Raw genomic sequence first — 22654 nt, 5'->3', positions numbered from 1 at the left:
AGCACATTCCTTACTTGTTTAAACCAAGGTTGCAGAGCACTCAGGAGATACACGGACTGACTCCATAGTTGCCATTCAATGGACTACAGTGAATGATGCTCCCCAGAGTGTGCAATGTGGTGGTGCTGTTCTCTAACTTGCCTCTTTTAGCCCAAGTTCAATAGCTGCTGATGAAATAACTACAGAACAAATCCAGGAAGCAAATAAATATATAAGGAATACAGAATGGATGCTCTGAGAGCTAGGCAAATTAGATAAAAGTTAGTAGAGAGAATCAATGTAAAAATCTCCAAGGTAAAAAAGCAAGAAGAAAATAAAGAAACCATTTTTACAACAACTTACTAAAAAAATTTTTTTTTAAACTATGGAAATGTGTTTTAAATAATAAAGGGGAAACAGTGACTGTCTCTGAATACATTGGCTTTCATGATTAACACTGAGATTACTATAATGCACATTCTTCATCTCAGTAAATGGCACCACCATCCACCCAGTTACTTATGCCAGGAAACTAGGAGTTGTTTCTAACTGCTCCACAGGAAAGTCCCACCAGGTCTAGTTCTAAAATATATCCTGAACCTATTCACTTTTCTGCATCTCTACTACTACCATGCTGGTCCAAGGCATCAGGCTCTTTCGCATCCAGATTTCCACAACAGCATTCTATTCATATCTCCTCTTACATTGTCGACCCTTAGAATTCTCCACACAAACCTAAGAGTGATCTGTTCCTTCTACCTGGAATTATCCACCACCCAGATCCTCACACAGCTGCCTTTTCTCATCATTCAGGACACATGGCTCAAATGTCACCTACTGAGACTTTCCTTGAATACCTATCTAAAACAGCCTACTACCATCACTATTACATACATCACCTTGTTTTACCTGTCTTTATACTTGGCTTGATCTGAACTTACCATGTATGTTTGTTTGTTTGGTTACTAAATCTTGATCTTCAGAACATAAAGTTTACAATAACAGGATCTTTCTTACTTTATTTACCACTTCATAACAGTTTCTGCTACATGGCAGCCACACATATTTACGGAATGAATAAATGAAAAGTATAAATGGATGAATTTTAAAACATGGTGAATATGGTCACCCCTAGCAAGTATATGAGTAACGTATATTTAGCTTATCAATTTACATAATAAAGTTGCTAACGAATCAGTAAAATAATGCTTCAATTACCTGTACTGGGATGGCCCTGAGGATCACAGTAATTCTTTGTAGTCATGAAAATCACCGCCAATCCAATTTCTGCTTCAGGAATAGGTCTAAGACCTTGCCTATTAGAATAAAATAGTTTAAGTACGATAATATATTAAAACTAGCAACTTTTATTCAGATAATGTCAAGATAAAGCAACCTCTTTTTTTTTTCCTCCCAAATAATTTTATGGTATAGACAGAATTTCAAATGCAAAGTACTATAACAGCTTACTCGCTGGGGTGCTGTTATGTTGACAAGTCCACCATCTTTTAGTAACTCCGTTAACTTCATCTGTAAAATAAGGGGCTAAAGAATATAGATCTTCCCAGTTCTAAAATTCTACAATTTTTGGAATAAAAAGAAAACAGTACTACTCAAATTAAACAACAGAACAGGCTTTTATGGCCAGGCATGGTGGCTCACGCCTGTAATCCCAGCACTTTGGGAGGCTGAGGCGGGTGGATCGCTTGAGGTCAGGAGTTTGAACCAGCCTGGCCAACATGGTAAAACGTTGTCTCTACTAAAAATACAAAAATTAGCTGGATGTAGCGGTGCACACTTGTAATTCTAGCTACTTGAAAGGCTGAGGCAAGAGAATCACCTGAATTTATGAGGTAGAGGTTGCAGTGAGTTGAGATTGCACCACTGCACTCCAGCCTGGATGACAGAGTGAGACTCCGTCTCAAAAAAAATTTTTTTAAAATCACCAGAGGCTTTTACAAACAAATCTATGGATACTATGATCCTAAGATGAAACTTCAAAGAGAAGAAAAAAAGAAGTGAGAGAGGAAGGACGGAGAGAAGCAGACAGAACTATACCTAAGGTATATCTATACATGTGTTACAACTTTTAGTAAATTAAATCATTTTGCCACATTTACATGTATTAAGGTATCTTCACATTAAAGGAATCTTATGGTGAACCTATTTTTTGTTGTTCTGTAAGGTCAATGACTGATTTTATAAAAACAAAAACACACCATTTAATACCATATAAAAATTACACCTCAAATTTTAACAAACAACTACAAAATGTCTTTTAACACTCATTGTAAAGTTTTTTTTTTTTTTTTTTTGAGACAGAGTCTTGCTCTTTCACCCAGGCTGGAGTGCAGTGGTGCAACCATGGCTCACTGCAACCTCTGCCTCCCAGGTTCAGGCAATTCTTGTGCCCTGAGCTTCCCAAGTAGCTGGAACCACAGGCACGCACCAACACACCAGCTAATTTTTGTATTTTTAGTAGAGATGGGGTTTCACTATGCTGGCCAGGCTGGTCTTGAACTCCTGGCCTCAAGTGATCCACCTTCCTTGGCCTCCCAAAGTGCTGGGGTTACAGGCGTGAACCACTTTGCTCAGTCGAGATATTTTAAATGGTTAGTTTGTAAGGTCTTTCTGAAATGCTAAATGTGTCTTTTTGTGTGTACTGAGCTTACTTAAATAGGATTCAGTTATATGTGCAATTAAAGTATCAGAATAAAAAATAAAATTTATAAAAGCTTTATAATCAAGTGATCACATATAGCTACCTATAATTTAGGTAATTCAAAACTGGTATTTTATTACTCTACTAACTTTTGCAACTATAAATTATACTATGTGAATTAGTTACAAAGAATGGTTACATAAAATAGAAATGTTTTAATACATATTTAATAATGCTCTACAGAAATTACATCACCCTGAATGGAGAAACACTGGAAGCATTTATTTTAAAGTCAATAGTGAGATAAATGTGGCCATTTTCACCACTTCTATTCAATACTGCTCTGGAGGTCCCAGTTGGTATGGAACAAAGAGGCAGAAAAAAGAGGTATCAGAGAAATAATGATTAGAAAGGAGAATGGAAACATTCCTTACACATGATATGATTTATAGAAAAGACTATAGATAAATTATTATGAAACAGAGGAGTCTGGCAAGATGGCTGGATATAAGATGAATATCTGAATGTCAGCTTAATTTCTTTACAGCAGTAGTGAACTAGAAAAAGTAATTAAAGTGACAATATCATTCATTTATAACAATATCAGAAAATATGTACTAGCTAGGAATAAATACAGTAAGATATTCAAGATCTCTCTACAGAAAACATAAAATTCTATTAAGAGATTTCAAGAAAACCTAAATAAATGGAGATACCACATTCAAGGATAAAAACAATTAAAATTTACATAAATTGTTAATTATCAAGTTGCCTTGTAGATTCAATGCACTTCCTAATCAAAATCCAAACAAACTTTAACAAAAGATGATTCTAAATGTAAATGAAAAAATAAAGGGCCAAGAATAGCCAGGATGCTTCCGAAGAAGAGCAAAAAAAGATTTGTTCTACCAGCTAGGAGGACTTCACGGAAGTTATACTAATTAAGACAATGTAGTATTGGTACAAAGAAAGGCAGACTGATGAATAAAAAAGAATAAAGTCAAATACACAGAAGTGCATGTATGTAACTTTGGTATAAAACAGAATTCCAGATAAGTTAAAAACAAATGTCAAAAACAAAAGACGGTATCAAAATACTAGTAAGAAACACAGGTGAGTATCTTTAAAGCATTGACTAAAACAGAAAAGATTTTTACTATACAGCAGGTCCTCGAGTAACATCATTTCATTCATTGTCATTTCATTATGACATCGGCAAGAAAAAGACTGATTCCTAACCAGGGCCGCTGTCTGTGTGGAATTTGCACTCTCCCCCAGTGTCTGTGTGGGTTTTTTGTGTGTACTCTGCTTTACTACCACATTCCAAAGATGTGCACATTAGGTGAATTGGTGTGTCCAAATTGTCCCAGACTGAGTGAGTGTGGATGGGTGTGTCAGTGTGCCCTCCAAACGAATAGTGTCCTATCCAAGGTTGGTTCCCACCTTGTACCCTGAGCTGCTGAATAGGCTCTGGCCACCCACAACTGTAAACTGGATTCTGGATGATAGTTATTTCACACAGGAGAAAACTGGGCTAGGGGTAACCATGTAAGTTATTTTCAAAGATCTGGCTGGTATTTTAGATGACAGATTTTTTCAGACACTTACTGTCTGAAAAATAACTAATTAAATAATTGGTGAACAAAATAAATGTGTATTATGCATAGAACAATGATGAGCATGTGTCATGGACCAAGGATTATGATTCATCCAATTCTATGCAAGGCTGGGGAACAGGTCAGGAAAGAAGGAAAAGCAGGAGATAATAAAGAGAAAATAATTAATAACAGGAAGAGTTACCAAATTTGAGCTGAGATACCGGAAAAAGGTATCAGCAAGAACAAAAATCAGGGTTGTATTGTTCCCCTAGACTTCTAATCTTCTCCAGAAGACACTTAATCTTTACCACAGATTTCCTGTACTCACTTCTGACATCTAATCAATACAGCCATGGCAATCACCAATCACAATGTTGCCCTGTTGAAGTTCAGTCAACAGCTGGCTTTACTGGCCACTCTGCTTCATATAATTGCTCCTTCATTTGCTTGAACTAAGTTAACAGGTATTATTTTAAGTGACAGTCTTTCTCAAAATATAACACTGCATGCCCTCCAAAAAACATATTGTGGACAGGTGCAGTGGCTCACACCTATAATGCCAGCACTTTGGGAGGCTGAGGCAGGCAGATCACTTGAGCTCAGGAGTTCAAGACCAGCCTGGGCAACATGGCAAAACTCAGTCTCTACAAAAAATAAAGAAATTAGCAGCAGCGTGGTGGTGTGCGCCTGTAGTCCCAGCTACTTGGGAGGCTGAGGCAGGAGAATTGCTTGAGCCTGGGAAGTGGAGGCTGCAGTGAGCCAAGATCACACCATTGCACTCTAGCCTGGAGTGAAACCATGTCTCAACATCCCCCCTCCAAAAACCCAAACAACCATATTGTAACAGGGGCCAAATGTCACCTCATGATCAAGGCACCAGCGTCTGAGCTAGCCTGGTACTCCAGCTACTTTTTTTTAACTCAGGGTGTCAATATATGCTGAAAGTAAAGAGCCTGGAGTCCAGAATCCAACTGCCTGGGCTCACATCCTGGCCACCCTGCTCACTGCTTCTGCTATATGCAAACCCCCTTCTGCCTCAGTTCCCTCATCTGCACATGAGGACCACAACAGTAAATAATATATAGGTTGAGGATTAAATGTTTACACATACATAAATTCTTAGGCCAGGACCTGCTATGTAGGATAATTTTTTTTTTTAACGTATTACTGCTGTTGCTCTGCCTGGCACATTCTTTGTCCGGCTCTTTGAAAAACTGGTCATAGGTAAGCCATTGCCTAAAAGAGGCCTTCTCGGTTTAGAATAAGCTTCTTCCCCACTGCCGGGTTACTGCTTCCTTTATATACATGTGTAATGATTTGTTTACTTGTCTTTCTCTGTTTCTCCCTCTAGACAGTAAGCTCCAGTGATGGCAGGGACCGTGACTATCTTGTTTTTCATTATATTACCAGTGCCGAAAACACAATGGAACTACAGTAAATTTGTATTGTAGTAGTAAGATAGTATTTTTGTTATACAGTATATCTTCTTTTTTACAGTAGTTAATACATCTCAATTAAGTAAAATATTTATAGGATAGATGAGTAAAATTTTACTTTTTATTTCAGAAAGCCCATAAGAGAAAAAAAGAAAATCCCCCCATGGTCAGAAGGACTCCTGGGACAGGAAAAATGATCTTTTGTAGGAAGCTGGCTGTGGACTTTTCAGGCATATAAACACTTTAGGCCTCACCTACTTTTTGCCACATGAAGAGCAATTTAGTCAGAAGACTGCCAAGCCTGATATTTCTACAATACTTACTGGCTTCAACAATGCTAAGATTATTAATGCAAATTAAGGTCTAAGAAAAATCCTTCAGTTAGCTCTTTTACAGTCTCCCTCCACACTACAAACATCATTTCAACCTATCTGACTTTTTTTCTGCTTTCCCATAATAGCCTATGTAAGGATAGAAATGTTTATATGTCTTTCTAATGGGTAATAACCATCAAAAGGCAAATACATTTCAACGCTAGGCAACTGCAGAAAACCTTTTACCTTTGAGTTTTAGCTTTCTCAAATGCAACATATTCTGTAAAAAAACTTAACACTACTTTGTTAATTTACAGAGGTAAATTCTACAAATTCTATTAAAGTAACAAAAAAGCATAAAATATTTTTGAGTAAAACTGTCATGAATAAAGATATTCTATATCTAATATACCAAGTTACAATTAATTTTCAAGTCTACTACACTATAAAACCTTTTATGAATTACAACTTGTATTGGCCAGGCACAGTAGCTCACACCTGTAATCCCAGCACTTTGGGAGGCCGGGGTGGGTGGATCATCTGAGGACTGGAGTTTGAGACCAGCCCCACCAACATGTTGAAACCCCGTCTCTACTAAAAATACAAAAATTAGTTGGGTGTGGTGGTACATACCTGTAGTCCCAGCTACTAGGGTGGCTGAGGCAGAGGATCGTTTGAACCCAGAAGGCAGAGGTTGCAGTGAGCTAAGATTGTGCCACTGCACTCCAGCCTGGACAACAGAGCAAGACCCTGTCTCAAAAAAACAAAAAATAGGCCAGGCGCGGTGGCTCTTACCTGTAATCCCAGCTCTTTGGGAGCCCGAGGCAGGAGAATCACCTGAGGTCAGAAGTTCAAGACCAGCCTGGCCAACATGGCGAAACCCTATCTCTACTAAAAGTACAAAAATTAGTGGGGCGTGGTGGTGAGTGCCTGTAATCCCAGCTACTCAGGAGACTAAGGCAGGAGAATAGCTTGAACCCAGGAGGCAGAAGTTGCAGTGAGCCGAGATCGCGCTGCTGTACTCCAGCCTGGGCAACAAGAGCAAGACTCCATCTCAAAAAAAAAAAAAAAAAAAAAAAAAATTCTTGTATCTACTTTTACATTGTTAGGTGAAAAGCAACAAAAAAGGTTAAACATAAAATCTCCTACTTGCAGTTTTTTACTAATAAAGAATAATCCTATACCTTTGGAGCATATCCATTATTGACTGAATCCATTTCTTCTGACAGTCAGGAATTAAGGTCTGTGAATTTGTTATTCCTGTATCAACAACACACGTTCCCGGAGCCAAAAAGAAATTATGTTGTTCTTCATTCTCTTCTGTTATCAACCTAGCTTCCCCACCTCCAAAGACAACTGCAGAACTCAATTTCTTATGCTAAAAATGGAAGGAAACATTTTTAAAAGTAAAATGTAATAATTTCTTGAACACATTCTTATAAGAATTTGATTTGGGAAACATAAAAGTACACTTCAAGAAGACTTGGTGCTACTTCTTGAGTAGGTAATTTCAGCTTCCATTTTGAGAAAGTCCCTAGTTCAACAGGTCTCTGCAGCCCTGGAGCTGTTACACTCTCTGTGGTTCCTCACCACACTTCCTAACAGCACTCTAACTGTGGGCTTATCTGCATTTCTCCACTACAACATAAACTCTTGGAAACCCCATTTTGGCACACAGAACATATTCCACAGATTTAACTTCTTTAGTTAGCTTACTAACTAAGGAGGTTTAGCTTACTAACTAAAGAAGTCAAAACTAAGTTTCCTGTCCTCCTCACTTGCATATTTATGAATAGGCCAGTTATCACAGATTTTAAGAAACCCTGTAATCACAGCCATGATCACTGGGCAGGTCTGGTGCCTGGGCTGTTTTTTATTCTACTTCACACTTTTACACAAAATCCCAAAATGAAATACGTTAACAACTACTGATAAGAGTTAATAATGTATCCTAGTTTGTAATGTATTCTTTAGGAAAATTTAGCTTATAACATAATTACCTGTTTGGCATTCAAAAATATAAATGTTTTCCCTTTGAAGATTTGTTTTCTTTCCTGTCGTCCTGACAGATCAACATTTTTACTTCCAATAGACGGTTCATCAAGAGGTGGGTAAAAGCTGTAAAAATAATTAAAGTATATTCTAACTATATACTACTATGTTTGCTATTAAATTTGTAAATGGAGTGATTATCTGACACTCAAAAGGCGTAATTTCCATAATACCTTTATAGTATTTTTTTTTAAGTAAGAATTTTATCTGGGACAAAATGACAAAAAGCATCTAACTGCGTTTTCTAGAAATATGGTGGCAGGTGACACAAAGAGCTAGAATTGATCATTAATATCTCAAAATAAATAATCCAAGGTAGACAATCATAGTAAGATGAACATTAAACACACATGACTCAAACAAGGTATCTGAATTACAAAAGTTTGAGAGAAACATTATCCATAAAGATCAAATTCTATTAGCATCTTGTGTTTACTTAGGAGCCAACATCTATTAAAACGCTCATGTTTCAATTCTACTAGCACAATCTATTATGAGTGTTTTGTTAGAGATCTCTTTGAAGAAGTTCAGGAAATTTTTAAACTTACATTATTTACTCAGTTTAAATAAAATTTCCAAAACAAGACTAAAGAATATAATGTTTTAGCTCTTCAATTTAATGCTATAAGAACATCTTAATCATCCATTAAAATAAAGGAAAATAAGAAATGGAGAAATATCAACAGATAATTCTTAAGCCTCTCATCAGTCTAGAGTTTCAACTTCCTGTATAATCAGATCTTTTGCTACAGCTGTTCATAACTGACCAGCATTTCAACTTGTCTCTCTTCCTTTCAGTAAAAATTACTAACCCATGATGACGATGACAAGGGGACAATGTAGGGAGGGGGAAATTCACAACCTGGACGATCAGTCACAAATCAAGAGTTAACTATCTGCAGAGATCAACATCCAACATGGTAAAAACACTGCAGTCATTAAGAGTCACCATCCAGCACTTTAGAACTAATTACATCTTTCCCCTGGACTTCTCCTTGGAAACATACACATTTCATAAAGTAAAGCTAAGTTATGATTGAAGAGTTATGATACTTTAAAATTTTTTTGATAACTGATGCATGTATTTTAATTTCACTACAATAGATGCTGTAAGTCTATTTTAAAGTAATGATTTCTGGAAGCTGCAATCTCAAATGAGTTATCTGCAGGCAAGAGCAGACTCACTTGGCAGGACAGAATGCAGGCCACTGCGTTAGTTCTGGTTTTTCTAAACAACCAACTTTAAAATTCTATTTATTTTACTTTTAAAATATACAGAGAACAGTGGAAACTACTTTAACTGTTAACAAAAACTAAATCTACAATAAGAGCACTGGAAAGTTAGTAGACATTCCGACACATAAAAAGGATCAATTTTAATATCTCTTTGAAAACTTTTTTTTTTTTTTTTGAGACGGAGTCTCGCTCTGTCACCCAGGCTGGAGTGCAGTGGCGCAATCTCGGCTCACTGCAAGCTCCGCCTCCCGGGTTCACGCCATTCTCCTGCCTCAGCCTCTCCGAGTAGCTGGGACTACAGGCGCCCGCCACCACGCCCGGCTAATTTTTTTTATTTTTAGTAGAGATGGGGTTTCACCGTGGTCTCGATCTCCTGACCTCGTGATCCGCCCGCCTCGGCCTCCCAAAGTGCTGGGATTACAAGCGTGAGCCACCGCGCCCGGCCTGAATCCTTTTTATCCTTTATCCCTTAATAAATATTCCCCCATAACTTACACTTCTTTTTTAGTGTAAAAGCCAACTAACACTTTACTTATATACAAATAACTAGTTTACCAATTAGTCCACACAATAATGTAACAACACTAGGACAGATTACAGAGCCAGTTACAGACAAAAACGGTAAGGAAATGTTTAACACATATGACTGTGTGTTATAGTCATACATGACTATAAAACTATGACTGAGTAGATGTGAGATTCTTCCTGCTTTCCCAAAACACTAAAGTTGAATGATTTTTAAATTATCTATAGCTTTATATTATTCACACTGTCATTCTTAATTATGCCATAGATAACAGTTTACAGTAGCCAGGGAGCAGCTAACTGCAGCTTAGTTCAATGAAGTTTGAGCCAGGTTCTTAAACATATGTGTATGGTAGCCTGTTAGGCCTCTCTAATGGCTCTACCAGAGTTCTAACTTTACTAGTGTGATTCTTTAACAGCTGGCTCCTCCACTAAATGCCATGAGGGCAGAAACTGTAACATTTTTTGGCTCATGATTATATCCTCAAGTCTATCTTGCCTGCTTCACTGTAGGCATTCAATACATATTTAGAAATAAACTGACATTACAAAATATAAATAAAAATTCAACCTAATAATTTAAAAGTGAATACAAAGTATAAACATCCTTCAATTCCCTCAAGTATAGATTTAAGTATTAAAATTCTAGAACTTGAACAATGTATTTTGGTTTTGTTTTGAGAACACTGATAAATTTGAGCCCCAATACTTGGTAAGATCAATCTTGAACAAAAAAATACAAAACTGTATTATCTAGAAGCTAACCAAATGCTGGCTATGACTCCAACATGGGTTATTCTTAGTAATACATACATTTGATATATGATAGACACATTCATACATAGATAATTGATAATACAGTGATTAAAAAACACCATGTTCTAGAACTTCAAATACCTACATAAGCCTTTTTCTCTTTACCAGTGTAATGATGAGAACAAGAAAGAAGAGACTAGTGATGAATGTGAAGAGATCATTAAAAATCATTATTTCTGAAGCATTACATTCTAGAAGTTTTAAAGCATTTCTGACACTCTAGCAATTTAATAAACTAGTACAAAAACTGGAAAATAGGAAAGTAACCTGTCAGAGACCTAGGCTAGAGGCATATTGACTGAATATAACGATACTACAAATATAAAGTGACCTCCAATTTCTATCATTAAAAAATTAAAATGTTTTGGGTTCCTTTATACAGAAACTTCAAGAGCTACAAATAATTATGTTTTATTACATAGTAACTGGTACATATTATGAATCATACATTCTATAAAATGATATTAATCTAGAAATTTTGCTTTTTCCCATTCACATTTTCTATTTAAATTCTTTACATGATCTTCAATAAATTTTATCTAACCTACAGTATATCATTTTCACTTCTGTATGAAGATTTTGCAAATATAGAATTTTTCTGAATCCATGTATAATTCTGGCTCTAGAAACTGTAACCCAAGCCACACATATTTATTTGTCCAATATCTGGACAGCTGTTTATTTCATTAGTCCTGCAGGCATATGTTCATAATTTCTAGAACCATTTACTATATGGCTTTTTTTTTTTTTTTTTGGTGATCTTCAAAAGGCTAGACTACAGTGACATCCACAATTTGCAAATGTGAGGTTCCATCTCCTGAAAAAAATTACTAATACTAGTCATATTTCTTGCCTTCGATTTAAATGAACTATGTAAGGTGACTTCTATAAGCTTCCTAAACTGTCAAACTTTCACTTACTGAGATTATTTCAGGCCAATGTTGTCTGTTGGGTCTGAGATTTGATTACCAGCTGGTAAGTTAACCTGTTCCTGTTTCATGGATGCTGGCAGAAGACAAACACTCCTGAGTCACAGCAAAGCATGCAGCATGAGCTCCAGTATGTTTGCTGCAGGTCTCCTCTCCGACCAAGTCCCATAGGGAAGACATAGAGGGCACATACAGTGAAAGGTACACACAGTGGTGTGTGTTACAGGAGAGAGGAACACTGAACTTGGGAAACCACCGGTATTATAACAAGCTTTAAGCAAGCCTACATTTTTGTCACAGGAAGGAAACATTACCTCATCCCTCGAGGTTTCTCACTGCAAACATACCCTTGAGAAATGGTCTGTGTAAAGGAGGGTCAAGGCTTTGCATTCTTGGCCTATTCAGCAAATTGTTTATGAATGCAAGGGACCCATGGAGGACTCCATCTCTCAAGAGTGTCTCACTAAAACAATACTTGTTGTTTGAAATAATTAATACACCATCCTACAACATGAGACAGTTTGTAAAACTCAAATAAAAGCCAACTCCCCCTCCTTTCTAGGGGATAATCTCCTTACATTTAGACATATAAATCTCCTCTATTAGAGCACAGATTATTGAAATTAAACACTCCTTTTAAATGTATTCTTCTAAAAATGACTTCATCTACTTCACTACTTTGATGACAGTCAAGGAAAATGAGATATTGCAAATCATTTCATGTACATGAAGTTATAACTGTCATATCCTGTTTCTTGGTAACAGTGCAAAGATGTAGACATAGCTGTACTAAATAGGACGGTACATTTTATTGGAAAAAATATTATAGCATGCCTCCTAATTTAAATCCAGGACTAGCAGTCATGCTTTTTTGGAACATTAGAGGTACTTATGTAATCAAAGGAGTCACCACAATTTATTTCATATCCTTTTCGTAACCCATTCCTTCTACTAATGTTTATAAATTGATCTTTTTTTTATTAATTGAGTACTCAGACAAATGAGCCTTCAACAAGCACATCAAAATGGCTCCAGATAGGTATAGGACTCTATTAAGGCAAATAACTAAATATATTTAAAAATTGTATTATCAATTGCCATCATCAAATATGTGTTAATAGGATAAATAACCTGCCCTAGTTAACACCGAATTAGGAGGTATTCAACAATCTTATGGTAGGGATGTTGTATAGTCGTCATGTACATTGATACAATCAAAAATTGAATCTAGAAAAAAATTATGTTGAACTTGGTCAAAAACAACCTTAGGTTAAACACAACTGACAATGTGAACAAAAAGAGGAATCAACGAATAATTCTAAAAACTCCAAGACCACGAAATATATCTACTAGTAGTGAAAACTTATCAGACTCCTCTACCCTCAAGTATGACCTAGAATTAAGAATAGTTCATTATTTGTAGCTAGAGTCATTATTTACAAGATTTATGTACTTCCTCAGGGAGGTTTATCAAGAGGCTTCAGGGAAAAATGTGATTCTGTTAAAATACTATGCAAGTTTGTAGTTACGTTGGTGAAGTTTTTTGAGGTAAGACCAGTGCTTTCATCTTCTTTTTTTTTGTTTCTTTTCTTTTTTTTTTTTTTTTTTTTGAGTCACCCAGGCTGGAGTGCAGTGGTGGGATCTCGGCTTACTGCAACCTCCACTTCCTGGATTCAAGGATTCAAGGGATTCTTACGCCTCAGTCTTCCAAGTAGCTGGGATTACAGGCACCTGCCACCACACCCAGCTAATTTTGTATTTTTAGTAGAGACAGGGTATCACCATGTTGGTCCCGCTGGTCTCAAACTCCTGACTCCAAGTGATCTGCCTATCTTGGCCTCCTGAAGTGCTAGGATTACAGGAGTGAGCCACCAGGGCTGGCCTGCTTTCATATTTGTGGGAATTCAGTCAGGGTGGTGGGAAAAAATGTAGAAAGATGCAAACCTTGGAAGGCCAGAAGGTTTTACATCAGTTTTGGAATAGGATTTCGCTGAAGGCAGCCAGATTCTTTTATACGGTGCCTGAAAGCTTAGGTTAGATAACAAGGGATGTTAAGAAACTGATCTAGATAAGTTACTTAGCTCAGAATCTGGCCTTTAATCATTCGTAGGACTGCTCTCTCCGGGGAGGGGAACCATGTTAATTATCCACAAGTGTGTTGACTCAAAGCCTTTGTCATTAAATCTATACTGAATAAATGACCACAGCAACAGCTAGTCGGGGCCGCGGCTGCTAACTCTTTACAGCACCCTCCTCGGTGTCTGTGGGTGGCCCAGCCCCCTAGCTCGCTCTTTCACTGGATACCTGTGTTTGAGTGCATTTGTTCATCTGTCACTGGGTCAGGGTCTGCAGGTCAGACCTGGCACATATTCAGGGGTCTTGGACTCAAAAAATTTTAAGAATCCTCTATTTTAAAATCTGAGTATATTTTTCCAGAGTCCAAATATATCGCATTATCTGCCAACTGGAGCATAAAATACAAAAAAATTCCCAGATAAAAATTATAAACAAAGAGAAAAACCTGATTTTTGGTTACTTTTAAAAGCAGACAGCTGTTATCAGGTATAAACAGTCCCTAAAAAACTACCATTAAGCCAAATAGCTTATAGCAGCTCAAAATAGATTAAAATTAGTAATAAAATTCCTAACTGGAATAACACTTTTTTTTTAATGTTACTTCAAGTTCTGGGATACATGTGCAGAACATGCAGGTTTGTTACATAGGTATACAAGTGCCATGGTGGTCTGCTGCACCTATCAACCTGTCATCTAGGTTTAAAGACCCGCATGCATTAGGTATTTGTCCTAATGCTCTCCTCCCCTTGTCCCCCACCCCCCAACAGGCCCCAGTATGTGATGCTCCCCTCCCTGTGGCCATGTGTTCTCATTGTTCAACTCCCACTTATGAGTGAGAACATATGGTGTTTGGTTTTCTGTTCCTGTGTTAGTTTGCTGAGAATGATGGTTTCCAGCTTCATCCATGTCCCTGAAAAAGACATGAACTCCTTTTTTATGGCTGCATACTATTCCATGGTGTATATGTGCAAGGGTATGGATATATATCCAGTCTATCATTGATGGGCATTTGGGTTGGTTCCAAGTCTTTGCTGTTGTTAATAGTGCTGCAATAAACATATGTGTGCATGTGTCTTTACAGTGGGATGATTTTTAATCCTTTGGGTATATTCCCAGTAATGGGATTGCTGGATCAATTGGTATTTCTGGTTCTAGATCCTTAAGGAATCACCACACTGTCTTCCACAATGGTTGAACTAAGGTATACCCCCACCAACAGTGTAAAAGCGTTCTTATTTCTCCACAGCCTCGCCAGCATCTGTTGTTTCCTGACTTTTTAACCCAGCTAGGTAGGTATTAGTCTCAATTTTGCAATGAGTAACTGGAGCTCAGAAAAACTGAGCTCCATTCCCAAAGCTATGGTGCTGTTAATATTCTGGACTATGTGGCTCCCAAAGAGGGCTGCTGCACCACACAATTCCAGAGCTAACTGTGGCGTGATGCCTGGAACTGACATATTGCTCTTCTGACCATACCTCAGTGCCATTTACTGTCTTTCCATTTTTTTCTTTAAATATTAGCACATATTTAACATTTGTTTCAGAGATACAGAATAACCAACAAAGAAATTTGGGGAACTCTTTCTTTACATACTAACAAAAAACCTTCCATTAACAATACTGAACTATAACACAGCAACTATTACCTCCTGAAACAAGCATTAAAGAGGGAATTAACCTAAATAAAAATCAATGCTATCATATATTACAAGTGACATCTTGTTATATTTAAAATACATAATATACCTTTCAATTTGTGGAGGCTGCTTCTTGGACTGAACCGCTTTCAGGAATTCAGTAAAATATTCCGGCTTTACAATTGGACGTCCACAAATGAGTGCACATATTGTCTAAAATGAAGAAAACATGTGAATATGTATATTCACATGCTAGCATTTTTTAAAGAAAAGTTTTAAGTTATAAACTACAAAGAGGCTGTTTACATCCATAAAAAATGTTTTCCCTTTCATCTCTCTAAATTTATAAGGAAGCCACAATCTATAAAATAGAAGTCAGTCTTTGGTCACTGCATTATTTTAGAACATAAATCACAATACAATCACTCAATTATAAGAAGTCACCAATTACAATACTAATTTTTAAAACTGCTTTTTTGGAAGGGGTGGAACAACATAAAATAAAAGTCAATTTTAAAATGCATTCCACTTTCGAAGACATTAAAATGTTAAAAATATATTTCAGAATTGAGGAAATGTAACATATCTGCTGCAGGGAAGACAATATTAGGAGAGGAACATGAGCTATTTTTAGACTAATTGTCTTTCAAAAAGATTGTAACTATTCAATAAAGACTTTTTGAGAAAGTAAATAAAGAAATAATTTTTGGTAAAAGCACAAAATAAGTACATATAAAGTGGAAAAAAAGAAACTTAAACTCACATGTGAATTAAGCTATAAGCCTCAAATATGATATATCCAAAAAATATGACAAACATTAGAAAATGCTACAGTGGGCAATGAAAATAAGATTCAGAATAATATAAATATGCTTTATTTATTTTTGAGACAGTCTCGCTCTATTGTCCAGGCTGGACTGCAGTGACGCGATCCTGGTTCACTGCAGCCTCAACCTCCTGGGCTCAAGCAATCCTCCTGTCTTAGCCTCCTGAGTAGCTGGGACTATAGGCACATGCCACCATACCCAGCTAATTTTAAAAATTTTTTGTAGAGATGGAGTCTCACTATGTTGCCCAGGCTGGTCTCAAATTCCTGGGCTCAAGCAATCCTCCCGCCTCAGCCTCCCAAGGTGCTGGGATTACAGACGCAAGCCACTGCACCCAGCCATGAATATGCTTTCAATAACACAGAGTATTTTATTGTCTAAATAGTGGCAAGCAGATTTAGAGTGTCTCTCAATGATGGAACCTGAAAGATACTAACTTCCAAAGTGAAAGAAATAAACTAGCATGAACCAGTAATGTGCAAATCAACACTGTATTGAGTAAACTCTAATACATGTGACTTGGGAAATTAATTGGTCCATGCCTCAGTTTACACTTCAGAAAATAAAAGTTGAACTGAAGGCTTTTTTGTTGTTGTTGTTCTTGTTTTTTTAAGTAGCTAATAGTAAGAATAAATGGTCTTTTAAGTTCCTTTTTGGCTCTAACATTCGATGATTTAAAAAATATAAGCTAACTGTACTTTCAGAAAATTTACCAAAAAAATAATATAACAACAAGGTTTTCTATTTTGGCATATGAATGATCAGGAATTTTTTTTAACAAATTACTCTGTAAACCATGTTGGTGTGAGTAATGGAGCAATTCACAAGGTGGTCATCAGCATCCCACTCGCTGGAAGTGTCCAGGTCTGTCACAGACGTAGTAAAATATCTCTCAAGACAATTTAACTACCTTTGATCGTATTTCACACCAACCAAGCTAGTGCATGATTACCTACTCTATTTCTTAAGTAATATCTTAAAGAGGACTGTGCTAGGGCCTGCACTTAAATATTCTGGTAAAGGTGCATCCCTACCGAAAACCATAAACGGACACTTTGATTTGTAAATCTACTATTTGAGAGTTTATATGCATATATTAGTACTCTGGGGCTAATCACACTGCTGAATTTATAAAACCAATTTCATAAACTTGCAAAAATAAAAAAACCCTTGATTACAGACAACCCCACCAAAGTACAAATTGAGTTCCAGCTGAGCGGCAAGCCTTTCTCCATGATAACTCTTTAGCTATAAAACATAATTCTAGTTTAATTATATTAAATACTAAAGGATTTTTAATAAAGGAATCTAAATATTTGTGGCTTTTTACTATAGATATTAACCTAAAAGGATCCCACAAATCTATAGGTCAACCTGTTTAAAAGGAGATGACTCACCTGGAGACTAGGGGAAGACAACTTGATAAAAGAGGCATGAGATGCTAACTTTGAAGACTGGCAGTTAATCTCTAGTTGCGTTGCTTTAAGACTGAAAACACAAACTATGCACTGTCATAACCTTCTTGGTGGAAGAACAACAGAATCACTTTTTAAAATGCCAAACAAAATCTGAAATATAATTTTAGTTGCTTTTGGCTTGTCTCAGATAATAAACAGCTTATCTGAAAAGCCACTCAAGCCTAAATGGTATACAAAGGGATGGAGTGGGTGTATATATAAACCTACAACTAACAGTTCTGATAGTTTTCAAGTAATTAAAATAAAAATCTGTGTATAGTGGGTAAGCTTAAATTCAAATAACTTATTTTAACATAAGAACAAGACATTCAACCTACTTTAATGGTAACTTTCACTGATACCATGACAAGGTGAGTGCATTCTTCTGTCCAATTGTTTACGGTAAATCCTCCAAGTTGCAATATAGCTTGATTTAAAGCAGTTTTCCCAGAGACATCTAAACAAGAAGAGCATGCAACCAAAGGCTCATACTCTATTCTGTAAATGAGAATAAGTTAAATAAAGTTACAGTATCAGAGTTGCAGAGATGGCAACTTTTAGTACTTTAAAACTTTAAGCTCACATCATATACTGTTATCACAACTTTTATTTATTGTTACCCTTTGTAACCTCTGAAATTATCAATTCCTCATCATTAAGCTTTGTAACCTAGAAAATTATCAAATCCTAAGTCTTGAGTCCAAATGAAGAAAAAACAATGACCAAAAGTTAACATTATACCTTCACCAATGAGGAATCGAAGAAATGTAATTTCCCATGAAGTCCCTCAGGGCCCACTCAAACTCTCATCACCATACAAAATGCACTCACCACCCGTGGCACAGAGACCAATAATGTGCTAAGCAGGAACTAAATTATACTGTTTTAAATTCATTAATCAGAAATCTCATTTTCCTTTAGGATTTGGCTGAAATAAAGCTGCCCATTTTAATATCAATTTAAAAATGTCTTACCTGAATTTACTTTCAAACACTCCAAAAGCAATACTATCCCCCGACTTCAAAGCTCGGGAAAAGCCATTCTGCATTTTTTCCTCATTAACGAAGGTACCATACTTAGAATTATCTTTTAATGTCAATACAGGGATTTCATCTGTTTGACTCTGAAAAGTTAGCAAATAATTTAAAGTCTTTTACCACTCAGTACATTCACCTCTCAGAGAAAAAGGTTTCAAAAGAAAAGACAATAGGCAGGTGGCTAACCTCTCAACACAGCAGACAATTACTGCTTTGGTTGCCTTGAGAGGAAGATCACTCAACTAACAACTCATATTTCCCTTAGGAGTTTTTTTTTTTTTTTTTTTTTTTTTTTTTTTTTTTTTTTTTTTTTTTTTTTTTTTTTTTGAGATATCTCCTCTGTCACCCAGCTATGGGGCAATCCGCTCATGAACTCCCCCCGGTTCACGCCATCCCCTCAGCCTCCAGTACTGGACTACACCCCCCCCCCACTAATTTTTTATTTTAGTAGAACGGTTCACCATGGTCTCTCCCCCTCCCCCCCCCCCCCAAGCGGATACACTACCCCCCCCGATTCTACCCGAACCCCCTAGAATACATATGTTCTTTATTTGTGTAAGTCAGTGGGGATTCTCCTGACCCCTCACACACATTTGAGTATATTTTGCTTTGGTGCAGTCTCTTTCACTTAAAACATGACAATTTCATTCCTAGATCTTTTTTTGTTTTACAGTATCAAAACGACATTGTAAAATTAGTCCCATGAGAATACGAGGTTATAGGCTAGTGTTTCTGGCTTACAGTAACAATTTTACTTTTTCTGTAGAAATTTCAATAATGTTTTTCTATACCTAAAAGAATAGAAACAAACCTAAATAAAACTGAACAAATTCAGATCGCATATAAGCAATCTTTGATTAAAATAATGGCTTATCTTTCTTATTACCACCAGTGTTATCATGAGTACAGATATTTATGTATTTTTTTTAGCACTTTTATCACCCAAGATTATGATCAAAACAAACTGAAAGCCATTTAAAGGAGCTGTGGGGCATAAGTATTTCCCTAATAAAACAAATCAATTCCCATTGCAAAAACTTGTATTATATGAGAAATGCCCATTTCCACACAGCTACATAACCTCTTTAAGAGCCGGAGTCATCAAGGTCTGTTCATTGTTCTATTCCCAGGGTTGGTACAGTTACTGACACATAAAAACACATTACTGCTAATGGCAAAAACAGCAATTACTTTTGCACCAAACTAACAGTAAACAACGTTTAGTAAGCAAATAAAAATAAATATATCCTACTTCCTCTGAGTTTCTAACTAAAACAAAGAGTAAATTACTGAAATAGAAACTTCAAATCTCAAAATGAACAAACACCACTGGTACCACTGCCACAATATAAGTATTTAATTTTGTTAACATTAAAAAAGTCTACACAGCTCTATAAAATGACAAATCCTGTGAACTCTGTCTCACATACACACCAACAGAATATTTTGTGATTTCAACCCCCTTACTGGAAACCAGTGAAATAAAATTAGTAACATACCAGGTTGGTTACAGAAAAGTTAGCAGTTAACACAGCATGATTTCGGCTGATCGACTGATCATTTTCAATTAGAATGGCACAGTTTTTCCTTCCAACAACGTACTCAACGCCAGTCAAAAGTCTGTATGGTTCTCCTGAGATAAATTTTTTTTAAAAAAAGATAAGTTGATAGACACATACACATGTACATGAACACACGCATACATGTAAGTGTATATGATATAGGTATGACAAATATTAAATAAAACACCTTTAGTTATTCAAATGTTAGTCAACTTCACACATGTCAAACTTGTGTTTTCAGTAAAGCCTCACTGAAGGCTACCAAAGGTTATCTAACTATGGTGTTTCAGGAGTAACAACAACAAAATTTAAAATACAATAAAAAAGGGAAAAAGAAAAAAAGGTTATCTAAACAGAGAGAAGGCTACATCATTTTTCTAAAGGGAAAGCAATGCTGAAAGGAGTCAGTGTTCCCTCAAATTAACTTAAAAACTTAATGTATTACCTAGCAACAATCACAATATTATGTTTGGAACCTGATAAACAAAAATATCAGGAAACTATAAAAAAAGATACTCAAGCCTGGAATCCCAGCTACTTGGGAGGCTGAAGCAAGAGAATTGCTTGAACCCAGGAGATGAAGGTTGCAGTGAGCCGACACAGTGCCGCTGCACTCCAGCCTCGGTGACAAAGTGAGACTCCGTCTCAAAAAAAAAAAAAAAAAAAAAAAAAATCAAGAAAAATGTGAATAATATTATAGGAGCTTGCCCTACCAGATGGCAAAATATGCCATAAAACTAAAAGTATGGTACTGGACCAGGAGTAAACAACACAGACCAATGCAACAAAGTCCAGACTAAGATGCACGTGTACATTTTTTGAAATTTTGTTTTTATCTTAAAGATAGCATCTCCAATCAGTGGGAAAGGGTTATCAGTTTCTTTTAAAATTGCTGTAAATCGTAAGTTGTTGGAGTAACAGTATATGTATTGGAGACATGCGGAGTTGAGTCTGGGAGCATAATTTCGTTACCCGAGTGGCAGGGAGATTAGGGCAGATAAACAGTAGGGAGTCCAGGAGAGCCAGGTCTCCAGGGACGCCTTGACCTGTGAGTCTTCACAGTATAAAATTTATTTAGTTTGGCCCTCTCCATACTCTCTTAGCCTGCCAGTCCATTTAGTCTCTACATAGATCTTTGCCAATCATCATGTAAACTTCCCGAGGACAAGACCCTTCACACCCACCACGGGCAACTAATTTACATGTGATCACATTTCACACCGCTGGAAATGAAGGGGAAAAAATCGACTTTTCCCGTTGTTCTGATGACATTGTGGAAAAGGAGTCTGAAACAAAACTGAAAGTAAGCCTTTTCGTGGTAGTCATTTCCCCAAACTGTCCAGTAGTTCTTCACAAGTCATGTGTGGCCCCCGTGTGGTCCGCCCATGCTAACTTCTTGCCAGGGGTTCCCACTAGGCGCCGGCTGCCGCTTACCCGCAGGCCATCCAGCCCGAGCGCTGCAACCGCGCGGGGGTGAGGCTAGAAGGGAGGAGGAGTCGAGGGAGGGGGAGTCAAGGGAGGGGCGCGGAGGACTGCCGCCAGGGGGCGCCGCAATCACCCCACCGCCCGCGCTGAATTCCGCCTCACAGCCGCTGCGCCGCCCGGGAAGAATACGCGCTTGCCATACAGCGTACTCGCCGCTTCTGCCATCGCTTCCGCAGCGTCCCCGGGCAGGAACGGACGCGACGCAGGAATCATCACCCGCACGCCCTCCCCCGAGGCAGTCGCTACCGGGAAAATGGGCCCCGAGGCTTCCCTTCCGCCCTTACCTCCTGCTGGGATCCCGGCGGGCAGCAGTTTCCACATGGGTCCGGCTCCTCCGGGCTGTGGCCGGCGTGCGACCGCGTAACCGGAGCTGGTAGACGAGCGCGGATACAGCGCCTGCGGTCGGCACGGGCTCCGGGACGTGCGCGCTCTCGGGAGCCACGCAGGCTGCCTTGGATGAGGCGGGAGTGCGACTTGGGCGCTTGGCCGCCACCTGGTGGTTAGAAAAGGAACAGCACAATCTGTATTGAAATGTGCTGCGTTAAAAGGGTATGTTTCTAAGGTGTCGCTGAATGTAAGGTTACTACCTTTCCTGATTATGAACGAAAAGAATTTTAAAAACTCCAAAGCAACATAAGGAAAATTTTTAATTAAGTGCATTAAAATACTGACCAGTTATGTAGTTTCGTGCACTTGCAGTTTCTTAAATTGCAGGTGTTCCTTTGGATTCTAGTGATGGTGATAATAATGATGAAGATAAGGATTTCACCTCGAAGTAAATTCATTATTTTTACTCTTTTCTAAGTTCAGATCAACTTGTCCTAACGTCGTTATTTCATAATGCCACACTTTCAGCTAATCACATGCTAAATACTGGACAGTCTCCTGTATTTAATACCCTTCCTTTCCACTTCCACCTGTCTCAGGCTGGTTCAAGCTCTCCTCCCAATTCAGTAGCTTCCTAACCCATCACCACCCACGTCCCACATAATGTAGTCTACATCCTGCACACTACCAAATAAACATC

The 22654-nt window shown here is 37.5% G+C and overlaps 1 protein-coding gene across 5 annotated transcripts in view; it reads right to left on the bottom strand.

Annotated features, from left to right (window-relative positions):
• Positions 1-22114, bottom strand: part of NBN (nibrin) — a 52007-nt gene extending 29893 nt beyond the window's left edge. For 2 of the 5 annotated variants that reach the window (XM_003268277.3, XM_030795430.1), the window contains exons 1-8: positions 21912-22114; positions 20080-20213; positions 18518-18666; positions 17882-18041; positions 15369-15472; positions 7990-8107; positions 7174-7367; positions 1198-1295 (exon numbers count right to left, since the gene is read on the bottom strand). In XM_003268277.3, coding sequence (XP_003268325.2) covers positions 1198-1295; positions 7174-7367; positions 7990-8107; positions 15369-15472; positions 17882-18041; positions 18518-18666; positions 20080-20213; positions 21912-21948 — 994 coding nt within the window. In that variant the 5' untranslated portion in view covers positions 21949-22114. Of the gene's footprint in view, positions 1-1197; positions 1296-7173; positions 7368-7989; positions 8108-15368; positions 15473-17881; positions 18042-18517; positions 18667-20079; positions 20214-21576; positions 21605-21911 lie in introns of those variants that run through there. The other 3 variants (XM_030795428.1, XM_030795429.1, XM_030795431.1) reach the window with 2 other exon arrangements.
• Positions 22115-22654: the final 540 nt, after the last annotated feature.

Source organism: Nomascus leucogenys, chromosome 16 (genome assembly GCF_006542625.1).
Source record: "Nomascus leucogenys isolate Asia chromosome 16, Asia_NLE_v1, whole genome shotgun sequence".
Taxonomy (NCBI): domain Eukaryota; kingdom Metazoa; phylum Chordata; class Mammalia; order Primates; family Hylobatidae; genus Nomascus; species Nomascus leucogenys.
This window is presented reverse-complemented; position numbering and strand designations above follow the sequence as displayed.